At 38.6% G+C, this 16576-nt stretch overlaps 1 protein-coding gene across 1 annotated transcript in view; it reads left to right on the top strand.

Moving 5' to 3' along the window:
• Positions 1-16576, top strand: part of si:dkey-97m3.1 (fatty acyl-CoA reductase 1) — a 60553-nt gene that overhangs the window by 7589 nt on the left and 36388 nt on the right. Inside the window, exon 2 of the mRNA XM_014004283.1 lies at positions 12256-12522. Within this exon, the coding sequence (XP_013859737.1) occupies positions 12256-12522 (267 nt within the window). The remainder of the gene's footprint in view (positions 1-12255; positions 12523-16576) is intronic.

Genomic DNA, 16576 nt, shown 5'->3' with positions numbered 1-16576 from the left:
GACTTCACGTAAAATATACGACAGGTCTGGACCACTCGTAAATTTTGTTCGTATCTGAAAAAAATCGTAGAATATTGGTGAAAATTCAGAACATTGGTGAATGCCACAAATTCTCCTAAATCACTCGTACGCACAACTTAAGAACAAATCTGTGCGTACGAACGGTTCTTGCATGAGGCCCATTGTTCTTTACTCTGCCCAAAGCTACTTTTCAGAAACTTTGCAATCACTGTGACAAACTAATATAAAAGCAGGGTCTTGTTGGTCTAATCTGTTCTTCTGTTTTGTGGCTCCAGGAGTAACAAAATCTACTGTCCGAGTCATTTATAAAGGCATTAATTTGATTGGAGAGAGCAAGCCTGAGCATACCTACAAAACAAACACTAAAACTCAAAACGTTGATTTTTCCGAACGTGTTTCTTGGCTCTGAAAGCTGCTTAAGTCGGACGGTTCTTTCCTCTCTTAGTCAGCTTCTGAAGGTTGTTGATTTCTTGTTAGGTTATGCGGTTATTTTTTTGTCAAATTATTTAAAAGTTTGCAAGGCAGATCATGTTTTTATAGTAAGGTAATAAAATACACAAAATGCTGCCTTTGTGTTTGCTTGGTATCACTTACTACTGGACTCTTCCTTCTTAATTCCAAACCTATAACAGTAACATAAGCCATACATTTGACCTAAATTTCAATATAAATATAGGCTGCATAAAGTAACCTGAGCATAATATACCTGCAACCATTTTTCACTGAGACCAAGAAATTATTCATCCAGGCAGTTTATGTAGACTGCAAACTCTGCAGTCTCCACGTTTACCTCTTGGTCCATCTTCTAATTTGTTTAGTACCTTAAGCAAACACGATCTGAGTAGAACCTTTAAGACTTGCCCTCACAAAAATGTCCTCAACCATGCTTTTATTTTTTTAAGGTGTACTTCCTTCTTGACACCTGTCATAACTTCCTGCCACTATCACATCTTCGAGTAAATGAGCCATGCGAGAGATTCGGAGTGTTTGCTGTCACGCTGATGAAAAAGATTATGATATAGTGTTGCGATCTTGTTGCATTTACCATAATTTGCAGCATAAATTGGATTTAGCCTGGATATTTCTGCCTCTTGTTTTCAAAATCATTAGTGATGTTTTTCCCACTTCCTGCTCTAATCTGCATATGGGATGGATAGGTGCGTCAGCGAGCCGAACGGAAGAGATGCTTTTGAAAAGCTCTCCAACAAACACCGGAGCTCCTCTGTCATTAATTAGAAACCTGGCTGGCATCAGCAGAAGGTGAAGCTTTAGAGTGCGTGCAAAGTACTACATTAATTAGTGTTGTGTGTCCACTGTAATTCATCTCTGCTCYGGATCCCTGATTAAATCACTTGGTCACAGGTATCGGCTTTAATGCAAGGGAGCCGCATGTTCGAAAGCATGGACAAGTCAACAGGAACAAGATAGTATCAAACAGTATTATCTCATGGTGGATATGCTTTTCCTCTTGTATGAACAAGATAACAGGAATCTGAAAGTGTTTCAACTAAATAASTGACCGAATTTACCCAAAGTCCAAATGACCTGAACCAGTTAATTTATGGATTTATTTAGTTTCTGAAAATGAAATGTGCTTTTGTTGTATCAATCTTGTGATACTGAATCTTGACTCAGCTCCGTTTGAAGTGAATGTGTTACATGAGGATGTGAAGGCACTTTTAACTAGTGATATCCTGATCCACACCTCTTTCCACATTAAGACAATGAGCCGACAGGTTAAAGGGCTCGACACACGGGGAGCGACAAACTACAGCGATTAACAGCTGTCATCGCAGCCAGGGTGAAACCTAACACACGAGATGCGATAGCGATTGCAGCGATTCGCAACCTGAGAGCGAATCGCGCTCTCAGGTCGCTTGCCTTAACGAAATTTGATTGGTTCTTCTACTGCTTCTTGTAAAGGTTATTGGTGGTTCACAAAAATGGGGGTGTACATTACGGACGTGTAAACTAAACAAATCTTGCGATGCTAATGATATTGAAAAACAAACACACATCAAGATACAGTTTTATGAGGAAAAACTTACCGGATAACTTCACCCTGGCGCCAACAAATTCCCACATAGCTTTTTATTAATCACTTGGTGAAAGTGTTAGCTAACYGCAGTGTGTAGCATACTCTCCTCTCATTGGTCAGTCAATGAAAGCCTCGCTGATTGGTTGTACGCTAAGCGACAGCGACAAAAGTTGAACATTTTTCAACTTTCATATGTCGCGTCGCAAGGTCGCGYGTGCACGTCTACGTGTACGAGCGCGAAATTTTACATGCACTATTTTCGCCGGTCGCTTAGCTGGAGGAGGGCAAGCGATTGTCGCCTCACCGCACAGGCTCCATAGGAAATGAATGGAGAGTGAGCGACGTCGCCTCCCGTGTGTCGAGCCCTTAAGTGACAGCGCCACTGTTCTCTGTTTGGGTGCTTTTAAGTTTGTCTACAAAAACAACAAAAGGCATGACAGATTGTCCAACATTGGCCTAAATTTTACTTATGTAAAAACAATTCCTCCAAGAWAATAAGTTTAACATGATGCCAGAGTCCTGAGTAGGGTTGGGCAATATTGGCAAAAAAAATTAATCACAATTAATTGTGGTATTTAGCCGATAACGATTAATTTGACGATTAATCCCCTGAAGTCCCTGGACGCCCTTATGTCCAAGTCACATGACCACATCACCAATTTAGTGGGAAAGATTTGCTCTTTGTAAAAATCTGTTCCAAACTGTGTCGAAATTACAAACTTCAGGCTATACATCGAATTTTAATTTGTGTTGATAAATAAATTACAGAACTTTTTTTTTAGACGTTTGTCATACTTGAAGCAGAGAGGAGCACTGAGCGGACTCTGCCTGGTGGCATTAATTGTATTAATCCCCAAGTGCCAAAAAATAATTGATTGATGCTTTTCTGACGATTAATTGCACACGATATGATTATATCCAACCCTAGTCCTGAGGAGAGTTTTGTTTTAGCTGTGCACCAGTTTAATGGAAATGGAAATACAAGGGATGCTTTATTGCTGTTGCRTCACCATGTCTGTTGCCTGCATAACTCCTGAACCACTGGACACAATTTAATTAAGCTCGCAAATAACTATTTGATCTGCAACTGGAAAACATTTGGATTCAGCACAATTCATTATGGTGCCACGGCTCAAACTAAATTTTAGATCAGCATCTTTAAAAYTGACTAATAGTAGCTGAGATTAATTCCAAACATGTTTATTTGTTCTGTCATTTCCCAACACAAGATGAACTTAGGCTACGTTCACACTTTGAATTTTCCATGTCCCGGATGACTGAGAATCAACAGAAATCTATGATGGTATCATCGGTCTTGGATTATATCGATATTAAAAAGACTGGATCGATACTTTCCTTTCAGCACGATGCTCCTGTTCCTGAGCTGCTGGCCAAGAGGCAGGTTCAAATGTAAACGGTGAACTAAACAAGCATGTCAGGTAATTATTTAACTGGCTTTAATTGCACAACTTCAGATTTGTCATGCCAACAAGTAGCATCCGTATTAGGTTCTGTAAACAGCGAGCTGAGTGTGACACATCGCCTGCACGTGCAGGTTGCATCAGTGCTGTGGAGAGTTCTCACTGGAGTCTGATGGAAGTCGAAYTWAAAATGTAATGTGAAGGTTCACACATAAAAATAGGATTTTTGCATTAATTTTGAGCATTAATCTGAAGTGTAAACATAGCCTTTGACTAWAACTTTGGTAAGGTGAAGCTTTTATTGACATGTTATCCAACAAAACTGACACAAACGTACAAAATAACTGCATTTTAAATATACTTATTCATTATTGTGCATCCGTGTACAAAGACAGGTGTGTATTACTTCCTTCAGGGAGAATGCTAATTTAATTACAAACAGTCAAACCTGCTGCAGGCTTTAAGAATTTAAGCTGTGTYGCTTTAATTTAATCAGTTTTAAGCCAGCCTTAAATCAACACACCAGTGCCTCTTGTCACTGTCAGGTATCCGACCATGGGAGAGTCGGTGCGTGAGCTTATGTTTCTGTGTGTGGCGTCTGCGTTACGTCTGGCAGCAGAGGGATTCTGTAATTACAGCAGCCGTCTCYGAGTAACAGCGTATCTCTACGCTCCGGTGTTTGTTTACGCTTGGCTCCAGCTCAGACTGGCAATGCTGCTCCGAGCACTGCTGCGGGGACAAGAGGTCGTGACCCCGCACAGCGCTGTCATTATGGTAGGAAGACATTGCAATGCTTTCAAGTAACAAACTCTCATCGCTGCTTATCACGGGATCAAACAGGAGCAGCTTAAAAGTTCACTATTCTAAGAATCATACCAACAAACTGAAATTACACACTCGAGGAACCAACTGTTATCACTGTTCTTAGTCCTCTACTGACAAATTTATTTCTTCATAAAATTTGGATCTACAAAGAGAACATCGTCCATATCCACCAAAATGACCCAATAAAGCAAATTTAGCTTTTCCATTCCGTTTATTTTAGTTACTTCAGTATCAATTTCAATACAAAACTGTTTCAAGTATAACAAAAGCGTCTTCACTATTAAATTACAGAAAYGGATAACGGGGCACGTTCAGCCAGAAAAGAAAAGCAGGAGGGAACTGATATTATTGGAAGGGAAGGTTTTTTGGAAAACTAAACTGAAAACCACAAAGAAAAACAAGAGTGTAACATTACAGGAACTGAACAACGTCGAGTATTGTGAGCTTAAGAGTCGTCTTGAAGGAAGTTCTCAGAAAACGGCGATATTGTGAACAAATCTATTAGAACAAATTCCCCTTTTTCTTRTTTTTCTTAAGTGGTGAAAAAGCTGTAGATTAGCTCATTATTGTGCAGAAGGAGCAGAAATGACATTGAAGTAAATGAAGTCTAAACATCATGATACCTATTTAAAGGCACAGTGTGTAGGATTTTGTCAATTCTTTTAGCCGAAATTGAGATAATCACTGACAATAATAAAAAACATGTCTAATCATTGCAGAMAAAGACCTTGTTTTATTATTTTTACCTTATAAAAAGCTGTTTTTATCTCCAAGGTCGCGGGTCGCGACTACAGGCAGCCGCCATCTTGTCTACAAAGGCTCATGAAGGACAAACTGCGGTGGCGGCGTCAAAAACAGTTTTAGTTGTCTTTCATGTAGGGGTCACCTCGAGTCAAATTATCAAGGAACTATCTTGGACTCTCAGTCCTCTGATGGGCCTTCTAATGGACAAGAACTCTGTTCCACTTAGAACTGTATTTAGGCCACCCAAGGCCACTTTCCTTCTAAATCAGATAAAAACAGAAGAATCTTCTCTTATTTGATTTAGCATTCTCTTAACTGAAAGTATTACGCATTTTGATAATCAGAGAATGTTTATCAAAGTTACAGGAGAAGAGAGGACAGATCTCTTTTCTCCCTCAGTATGATTTCAGCTATGTATGGTTTTTCTGTGGAAAAATTCTTATTTAACTAAAATAATCTTTATGGTTTAAGTTGATGAAATATCAATGTTTTACTTGTCTGAATCATATTTACAAATGTTTTGAACTTGAGGCAATTCATTTTTCTTTCAGTTATGTTTTAAACAGTACTCATCAGATAATTTAAATGGGTCATGAAATGTGTTGTTCTGAACCACACAGCAGCAGCAAATAATCTTTGTTTTGTTTCAGGAGGCACAGCGAGCTCTGAAACTAACACTTTCCTTGATAATTTCTTTTCTAATCTAACCTTCCGGAGGGCGGACCATAGATTCTCTAAGCTTTTAGGAACTAACAGTTTCCGCCCGTCTCAGTAGCAGACAGACTGAGAAAAGACAGAGAGTAACAGCTAGATTCTCTCCGGGGAATCAAAAGCTGAAAACTGTGTCAGGTTTGGCCCCTTCACGCCAACGGGGAAACCTCACAGTGTGGAAAACCACGCCTGGTTTATCCACCTTCAGAAACTCTCCAGACGGAAGTTTTATTTACAACCTGGGTTCCAGTCGAGGCCTTGTCTTCTGGTTACGGCTGACGTGGACGTAAACGAGTCAACAAAACACGCCTTGGGGTCCCCTGTTCGACRGTCTAAAGACAGATTCTCCAGCAGCGCCCTCATCTACCTGGCAGGTGACAGAACATCATCTCAAGGTAAAAGCTGGCTGTGTGTGACGTCGAGGTCTGACCAAAGCTGAGCACAGAACGCTTCGCCCTTCTGGTTAAAACCCACATTATTTAAGATAAAGAGTAGAAAAGCTAACACCTTTCTTCAACCTTTTTCTTAACCTTGCCCTTGCCAATCCCTAAGATAAACAGCCTCAAATGTCTGGTATTTAACATCTAAGCTGACGTTTGTGTTTCTATTTAAGTGTGGTTAACAATTAAGAAGTTAAAAGCTTGTTATTGTTGGTCCCAAACTTTTTATAGGAAATTAATTATTCACAATCAGGTATACTCTATAGTCAATTTGTATGATTTGTAAAATAAATGATCGCATATTATGGTTCAAATCAACATTCACTGACTGAGAGTTACTTTTTGTGTCCATTCATTCTTGCCCTAAAGAAATGTTTATCCAAACATTAAAAGAGATCCTTGCTAAATAAATTACTCTTATAACCTTGTTATAAGAAGTGTAAGCTGACCCTTACATTGTAATACTATAAATGTAATATTTGTTGTCTGTCATTGTAGCTGGGATAATTTTACTTATTAAAGCTCATAATCTTACCACTTGAAACATCACTAGCCCTGAAGCTGCTGGTAGACATCGCGGTTGGAATTATCAAAGGTTTTTGACACCTGAGAGACACCGTAGCAACTGGGGGTGGGGGGATGACCAGGGAGGATGAGTCAACCACTAGATGTCGCTGAAAACAACAAATCCTACACACTGTGCTTTTAATCTAAATAGGATTTTACTTAAAGATGCAAAAAATATCTGTCAAATGAAATTTACAGGCCTAAAACTGGTTACTGGATCATTGTGTTAAGGAAATTAATCTGCAAGGGTGGATCCCGTGACAACTATATCCTGCACAAATTGATGTTTACATACATTATGAAATACAAGCATCTGATTTTTTATTTATTTTTTGCCACACACTCCTACATTGTCCAGTCATAGCAACCCAAGAGGCATTTATGAACCATTAAAAAAAAAATAAAAAGATTAACGACCAACTAAAAGCCCTGCTTTCAGCAGCCAGTCACGCTCACATACCGGGCTGTAGATATGTAGCGATGATGGAGAAAAGCCACAACTGGTCCGACTAATCACAGAAACAAAGCAGTCCACAGCTACTGCTACCAAGATATCAAGAGTTATTTTTAGTCTCAACTCCTGACAGATTAATGAACTAACATGTCTAAGATGTCAGACAAATTATTGGGCAGGAAATGATCTAAACATTCTTTCTTTGTCTATTAATGCTTGCATACTTTTTAGACAAGAAATGTCATTTATTAGACCCCAAAAATAAAATCGATTGGAGAGGATGCTGGCATTTTGTCTGGAGCAAATTGCATATAGTTAATGAGGGTCATCGAGTTCGACAACAGCTAAAACATTTACAGTTTAAAAAAAAGTTTGATTCTAATCTTAGCTATTGGGTCATAACACCACCCTTATCTGTTCTCTGTAAAGAGCTTTACTCATTTCCTCAAGATGAAGTAAAACTCTGCTGCAAGCACGACTTCAAAACATGATTATATGAAATCGTGAGGACCCTTCTATCAAAACGATGCCACAATTGGTGCATTCGTAGATGGGTTATGATATATGTGATATATTTGGTTGTATCATCTTTTCAGGTTTAAATTGTTTGAGAAAATAACAGTGTATGTTTATGCTTAAATAAGCTTTTAGTAGCTTTTTACCTTTTGGCACTCTGTAAAGAAATGTGTGTATCTGACATTAAAGTAATGCTCACTTAATTATTGGCTGCATTTATTAATTTTTCTTTTCTCCTGCCCTTCTCTGTCTACCAGCTTTTGTGCCTTTTCTTATGGCCTTAGCCAGCATGCAGCTGTAAACCTCGTTTTTTCAGCCTGAGTCTGCTTTCTGCTGACCCACTAATGGAGCGGTTGTGTGAGGAAAGGCCGGAGGCTGGACTGCAGAGTCGAGGCTTAAAGCTTCTTTCTCTGTGCTGGTTGCAGGTTATTTTAAAAAAATAACGTAGACATGAAAACATGGAATAAAGCCAGGATGTGCTGCATTAACTGCAGACAACAGTAAACCCCAGCAGGACTGGTTTTTCTTAAGCCTTGAGCTACGTTATTTCTGACTCTTCAGAGACTTTGACATGACGCAGTTCTTTGACAAGACGGCATCAAAACCTGAGAAATGGTCCCTAAGCTCTCAGTGCTTGTCCTCGCACGGCTCTGACTTATCCCTTTCCARCTCATTGTAAGAACTCCTCAAAATAACTTATTCATCTGTGACAAAATAAGTCTGACAATGACAAACATTATCCACACAAGCTTACTGTTCTCGACCTTAAAAGACTTTTATGATCAGGTATAAAGAGGTAAAAAATAAAAAGGAAAAAAAMYAGAGAATTTGCATTTCCTRCAAAATTGCAGCATGAATGCTGTKAATGCGGAAAGATTTTTGCTGAATAACTAAAAAAAAAGCTAAAAGCAGCCTAACAGGCTAAAACATTAGCTGAAATTAGCACAAACAGAATGAGCATGTTTTCTGAATTAAACAATAAGAAGCTGAATTTATCACAATAAGATGCATTCAGCTGAAAAAAGCTCCAATTAGTTAGAAACACAGAAATCGGCTGAAAGAAGCATAAGAGTTGAAATTTAGAAAAAAGCGTAAAAGGTTTTCATGGTGGCTAATACATTAAAAAAAACACTAAAACCAGTAAAATAAAGGCAGAAGAAAGCTGAAATTGGCATGAAGTTGGAAAAAAAAGTAAATATTTATAAACGTTTTGAAGGGTTTTAAAGATCTTCATCAGTTTCAGTGGGAAAAAAAACATGGCAGAGAGAGCTAAATATCTCAAAAGTATAAATTGCTGAAATGTCAAAAGTCATTGCAGGAATATCCCGAAGTAGCTGAACGTTGTGATGTATAAATTGTAAAAGTAGCACAAAAACTGCGGAACAAGTTGCGTGACAAAACATACAGATGAAAGAAAAGATTCATATTGTCACAAACAGAAATCATGAATGCGTTTATGCAAAAGTAAATGACGTTTTGCACAGATCTGAAAAGATTAAGTTCTAAATGACTCTAAGCTTACTACCACATCAAACTGTTGCTCATTATCTGTACATTTGATTAAGTTACTGTCAGTTTTGTTAGCAAATGTCAATCCAATAAATAAGTTTGACTGGGTTGTACATAAAAGTACATCCAGTGATTACTGTTCGACAGTTTTATTTAAATCTGTTCAGTGGTTCAGAATAAATTTCACTAACAGACTTTTGGCACACACAGTAAAAACAGTTTTAATGTGATTATCATAAACAAGTACAGTCAGTGTAGATAAATCCTTTCTTAAACTCTCATTCTTGATAAAGTTTGAGATCTTCGAAAYCCTTCAGGTCTGAACTGGCACCAGTACGGAGAAAGTTAAACAGCATCCAGCCGTAATAACATTAGGATGTCTGGACGTGGAGATGGAGAGCATATCCGTTTTATCTTGTCTCCTTGTTGTCTTGTGGCATTAGGAAGCTGGTCATCATCAACCCAACAAATGGGCCCTGAGTGAAGCAAGGTAGAGTTATAATACTTGTGTATTCAGGATTWTAAATCTTAGACATGCATGTCCTTTCCAGCGGTTGCAGGGACGTCTCTATTGTCAGCCTGTAATCCGTAGTGACTCTCAGCCTTTTCTCTTGTCCTCGAGTCCACAGGGTATCTGTATGCAGGGCAGAGCTGGAATGTTGAGGGACCTCAAGACCCTTCTTCTTTAATTTGTGTATCTGTAGACTTCCTGTCTAAGTTGTTGAATCAGAAAAAGTAGATTTGAAAACTGCTTTAAACGTAAAACTCTTCCACTCTGACTGGACTTGGTCTCCGTCTACTTTTTACTGCAAACCAAACAGCTCTTTAGATGAAGCCCAACATTCCACARCTTCCACCCTCCTCCTGTTTGCTCGAACAGAAATGACACAAAGCAGAAGCAGGAAGCTGTCATCGGTTCACCAAGGGGGCCGTGTGACACATCGGGGCGTTGTTGTCGTGGCTACGCACAATAAGCAGCAACACTGGCTTTGCGGTTGAACTCTTTACCCATGTGTTGACGCGAGAGCTTTGATCAGAGGAATGTTTGCCAGGCAGAGTCGCTGAGAAAACCACAGAAACCATGTGACGTCTCAGGTTGCTGTCAGGAGCGAAGGATGACTCAAACACACCACGGTGCTGCACGGTTGTAAAATAAAACTAAAAACGGCAATTAAACCAACAATACGTCGTCTTGTGATTGACGCATAAAGAYGTGGAGAAGGCTTTTTTATGACTTAAAGGCACAGAAATAAAATTTTAAATTCAGACTGCAATAAACCGACTGCGCTCTTGCATTTCCCCATTTTATATGAGATCTTTCTGCCTCCAAAGTCCAGCTGTAAAGGTTTTATAAACGTGCTCTTTTCCACATGGATGCATGGTATCCATTACTGATCAGGTTTCCTGACAAATAGAGGACTTTTCAAAACCATGACGATGAGGCAAAGTCGGCATCCCGTTACCAATGTGTGTGAAGGGAGTTTACAGCAAAAGTTAATCCTCACAGTCCGCCCTTGTTGCGACAAAGTGCTTGATAAGCTCCACTGCAAACAGCTCGAGATGATTGCACAAATAAAACCCACCCTCAGTCACCAGTGTGGACTTGTTCTCTGTCTAGATTTAAGTTGTACTTAAAGGAATTTTACAACATAATCATGAATTTTGTGGTGCATTGTGTGCAAACAGGCCACAGTTGTGAAATAGATACGTGTATTCTGCTTAAAGTTTATTTTATACCAACCAACACCCAGAAGTCCACTGGGGACAGACAGTCGCTCTCCTTGTTAGCAGCCGAACACTGAGCTTTTCAACTACAAAATGTGCTTTAGATTGTTTTTGTTGCTCTAATCTTTGTCAGAGCTCAAGACCACAAACATTTGGTCACATTCTGCTTCCATTTCTGGAGACAAAACTACAACAAGTGTATCTTTGGRGAATGTTTTTTTTTTAACTCCAAGGAGGCCACAGTTTCCATTTTTGTAGAATGAATATTCATATAATTTGCGAACTGCTGCCTCTGGCCTTTTGAAGGTCAAAACTTAAAAAATTACCACCAGTTTATCCTTTTTAATTAGTTATAAGATTTTTTTGGCACATATAAAATATTTTTATACGCAGTCATCATTTACAGGCAAATTAGCCTCCTTTAAAAAACAAGCTAGCATCCCACAAAAGGCAAATATGAACTTTATAATCAATAAAGATATTTGTAGGAATATTTAAATATTATTTGTGTTTTTAAGGTCGCACCACATGATGCACAAATGTGGCAACTGCAAACTAACTGCTAGAGGTGACACTTGTATGACATTTGAGAAAGATTAAAAAAAGTCCTTGCTGTCTCCAAGGATGATTGGCAACCTGTTGGATGATGCAACTTCCTGTTTTTGACTGGATTTCAAAATATAAGTACCCAAATGAGAATTTCTTGATGGTCGCACCACATGATATTTTGTTCACCGGACAAAGTTTATTTATAAGTTATAATTGAACTATAACTAAAAGTGGTTTGAGAATTTGTACAAGATGGGAAAAACATTTGAAAATCATGCCAAATAGGAAAGAAAATATATTTAAATAGATTTAATGTAATTTTTAAGACATGGTTGAAAAAATAGTTTGGACAGTCGAACTACATGACATTTTGACACTTTAAATATCACAAAAATGACCAAAAAGAAGAGTTTTTAGAAATGATAAAGTAGGTGTATATATGGGAGATTTATTGCATGTCTGTGGTTGCTTTTTATGCATCTGAACCTTTTTTTAAACTGTAAAAAGTGGATCTGGACAAAACATTGGGCGTCATGTCATTGACCTATAATCAAACTGAAGCATGTAAAAGCTGTGTATTTATGTAAAACGTAGCTCTTTTTCTTTATTGTGATTGACAGCCCAGAACGCTGCATGCTTCGGCTCAAACATGTCAGCAGGACAAATGCTTCCTGATATGGTATTTAAAGTTTGTGGCTCCCTGGCGTTACTTTTATACCCTCCTCCCCTCTGCAGGAAACATCTGACAGCCGGAACCTGGACAGGTTGAGAGAGCAGGCAGCAGGAGAGCAGGCAAAGCTCACGGACGGCGGCATGGCATCCATAGCGGAGTACTACGCTGGCAAGAGCGTGCTGATCACGGGAGCCACGGGCTTCATGGGCAAGGTGCTGGTGGAGAAGCTGCTGAGGTCCTGCCCTGAGGTTAAGACCCTCTACATCCTGGTTAGACCCAAAGCTGGGCAGTCCATGCAGCAGAGGGTCAGCGACATGATGAAATGCAAAGTAAGAAGACGTTAACTTTTTAACACCACAGGTTTTCTCATTGAATGTTTAAAATAAAACAAATGAAGCTCTGGTTTAAACATAATTTAGTTTAGGGTTATGTATTCGAACATGTAGTCAGTTTTGCCTGAACAACAAAGTACAAAGTAAAGGTTTCAGAAATGAATTACCAGCAAGGCTGGAATTTATTCCCCTCCCAGTTTAGGGTCAGAGTGTTTCTTCATAAAACCAACAACTGYCCCACTTATTTCACTGCAGCAGCTGCATCCTGCCTCGTAAAATCTCTTATCTAGTCCTGGAAGTATGTCTGGTTTGAGACGACTCTTCCATTTCTGTAATCGTTTCCTGAAAATCAGTTTTCAGTCAATTTTGTTTTGTTGGTTTGCTTTAAGTGTTTTCTTGTATGAACTTCTTTATTCTACCCTTGTATGTTTGTAAATAAGATGGGTGTCATCACTTAAAACCTATTGGATTGTTACAATTAGGGGGAAAAAAAATCTTTAAAACAACTTGACCAAAGTTGTTAATGCAAAAACTGGAAACAAATTGTAAAAAATAAGTTTAAGACCAACAAGATCTCATCCTAAAGATGTTGTTCCCTAACTCTCCCTTTGTATGTAAGACTATTGGTTCCCAAAGTAGGGATYGGGACCCCCAATAGGGGTCATGAGATAATTTCCAGAAATCAAATAAAAATTTATATACTTATTTATTAATAATGATTTTTATCACATAAACTGTGATCATTAATGTGTAAACATCTGATAAGCAGTTAACTGTTTATATATTTTGTTTAAATATTATGCTATCGATGGCTGACCACTTTAACCAGCAATAATTAAGGTCATAAATCTCTGCTTTTTGTTATTTTGTGGGTCAGAAGCTGAAAACTTTAGGAACCACTGCACTAGGTTGTATTAAGTGTTTAGGTAAAATATTATGCAAACTGTTTTTTTTTTTTTGTTTGTTTATTCCTCTGCATCAGAGATCAATCGTGCAAAACAAAACAACAAGAATGCATTTTATCAGAAACTAAATAAAACTAAAATCTGTTGCAAACTTATAAAGAAAAATCCAGAATCGTGCACGATCAGCTTTGAAGCTGCTGTAAAGTATCATCACCTCACCTCTCATTAGGCTTTAAAAACTCAGTGACCTCCAGCATTTTGAACAGAGCTCATTCAAATGACTACAAAAGAGTCGACTGTTCAGAGGCAACGCAGTTTTTATCTTTGCATAGCAATATAAATTTGCCTGTGTATTGCTGCGGCAAGCTTGTGTTGCCATGGTGAAACGGGCCTAATGACCCCAGAGGAGTCCAACKGTTCATCATTGAGCTCCAGCAGGGACGGCAGTCGAATGGTGGATGCTAAGCTGGATGTTATCTCACTGAACATATGTAAAASGTTCAGAGCAGGGGGAGAAAGTGAGACGCAGGAGGCTGGATAATGAGGAAAGGACCAGAGAGGAGGCGATGCTTCGGAGGATGACGGCAGGAGGAGGGAGATGAAAGCGGGAGGTAGAATAGGAGCGATCAGCATCAGCTGCGTCAGGCTGTCAGCAAAGCATGACTCAGCGAAAACCTCGGAACAGTGTTGGGTTTAACGAGGAGCCCAGGATTGACTGGATGTGTGTATTGATGTGCTCACAAACAGCTGCTGTGCACTGTGCTGCTGGCCTCAAACTGTCAGTGCACCTAAGAAAACGACACGTTCTCTTTAATCCTCTTTGTCTCCCTCTGATAGCATCTGGGTTTTTTTTTTCTCGTTTCTACCGCTCTCGTTGGAATTGGACCTCGCTGCTGTGAGAGCAGCAGGGCAGCAGTTTGAGAATTTTCACCTAATTTATCTCGTCGCCCTCCACCTKCTTTATTTTGTTTTTTTACCCACCTCCCTCTTGAGGTGAGCGTGATGAAAGTGTCTGCTTTTAATTCACAAAAAAAAGAAACTCTCTCCTTTTGATTTTTCTTTTTATCAATTTGTAGCACTKTAAACAACACCCCATATTTCCGCTAAGGAGAACACCTTTTCTCTCCACCCTCAAACGACGCCTGAATCTCACCACACTTTCAGGTTAAAATGATAAAATGCCCTAAAGAAGAAAAGAGTCTAAATTCCTCCACAATGTAGAACAAGACCTGGCAGCATTTGTTTCCAGAGGGTGGTTTTCAATTATTTAAAAKTCCAAGGGCCAAACAGTGGAATGAAGCATGGACACTATATTCTACTTACATCTGTTGTACATAATATCATTCCTCTTATAATACACAATAAATGTATTTTCTCATCTTGGATGACACTTGCAGAATAACCTTTAAGGCTGGACCTAACGATTATTTTGATAGTTGACTAATCTAATCTGATAGCTTCCAAGACACACACTGTTTTCTGATGGTAAAGTCACTGAAAATAAGATTTATCAGGTATCAACCTGAAGAACGAGCTGACTTTCTGAAAYGTACCCATCAGGCTCCGACATGTTTGTGTTTCAGGTGATCATGATGTTTTCGATGACGCTGTCCTGCCATGGAATGATTGAGTTTGCATTTTATTTTCTTTGATTTATTTTTGGTAAACTGTAGCCAGCTTTTGAAAGTTTAGTTTTGTTTTTTTGCCTCTTTGTGACAATCTTTCCATTAAACCATCATTGCTCTTTGGTGTGCCCATTGTGGCATCTTCTGTGGTTTGCAGTAGGGTTGGGCAAAAAAATAATCACGATTAATTGTGGTATTTAGCTAATAACGATTAATTTGACGATTAATCCCCTGGACACCTGTATGCCCTAATCATGACCAATTTAAATCACTCTAATGCGCCTGTGTCAAACTCGAGGCCTGCGGGCGACTCCCGTGTGGCCCACCGGGGGGGGTAATTTTTTATTATTTTTTTTTAACTTAACATGAAAATTGTTTCTTATATCAATGTTAAACTTTAAATTTATGATTAAAAATACAAAATACATTTAAAAGGTGAAAAATAATAATTGTCCTGCCCCTGAGCTGTTGGCTTTAAGTAACTGAGCAATTTAGTTGGATAGCACGCTATTAATGTCAGAAAATTAGCTGCCTTAAAGTCAGCATCAACCATAAACTACATTTTCTATAATGCATACTAGCTACTCACTAGAAACTCATCAGTGAGTAAAACTTTATTAGTTTTACTTTTAATAATATTACTGTATTTATTTCAGATTTAGTCAGCCGTACACTTAGTTCTTATCAGTGTTTAAAAGAGGACGTGTTAAAACTCTGTTTAGTCAAAGTTAAACATGAAACATCAAAGTTGACTACAACTGGCCCTTCGAGGGCCACCATAACGCTCATGTGGCCCTCGGTGAAAATGAGTTTGACACTCCTGCTCTAGTGGGAAAGATTTGCTCTCTGTAAAAATGTGTTGTCAAAATTACAGACTTCAGCAGTACATCAGTGTTTAAGTTGGGTTGATRGYCCAAGTAAAACTGGAGTTATGATCTATAAATTACAGAACTTGTTTTTAAAATGTTCATCATATTTAAAGCCCAGATGAGCACCTGGTGGCTTTAATCGTATAAATCAAGTGCCAAAAAATAACTGATTTAAAGTTTTTCTGACGATTAATTGCACACAGTGTGATTTGCCCAACCCTAGTTTGCAGTTCCAAATGAACGTGGTTAAATAATATGAATATTCGACATTAAAATTCTGCGTCGACCAATTTTTCTAATCGACGTAATCAGTAATGTTGACTAATTCTTGCTGAACTTATAACCCTTAAACTTACTAGTTAAACAAAATAAGATTTAGACCTATTTTAGCCCATAAGATAAACAGTGTGTTTTATAAACAGACCTTCATTCAGTTCACTATTATTTTGGGTTCATTTTAGGACACAGGGACCGAAGGGGTGAACTACAAAGTAATTTCCCACTTTGAGAAAAAAACCAGGGGTCGGATTTATAAAACTGGCGTACGCACAATTTGAGACCAGAAACTTGCGTACGCCACTTTTTACACCAAGGTTGTAATTTATAAAATCCAAACTTGACGTGAAAATGTGCGGTCCCTCACACCAGCTCT

The sequence above is a fragment of the Austrofundulus limnaeus genome, unplaced genomic scaffold, assembly GCF_001266775.1.
Source record: "Austrofundulus limnaeus strain Quisiro unplaced genomic scaffold, Austrofundulus_limnaeus-1.0 Scaffold22, whole genome shotgun sequence".
Classification (NCBI taxonomy): domain Eukaryota; kingdom Metazoa; phylum Chordata; class Actinopteri; order Cyprinodontiformes; family Rivulidae; genus Austrofundulus; species Austrofundulus limnaeus.
Note: the sequence above shows the minus strand (reverse complement) of the source record. Positions and strands in the feature narration are given on the sequence as shown.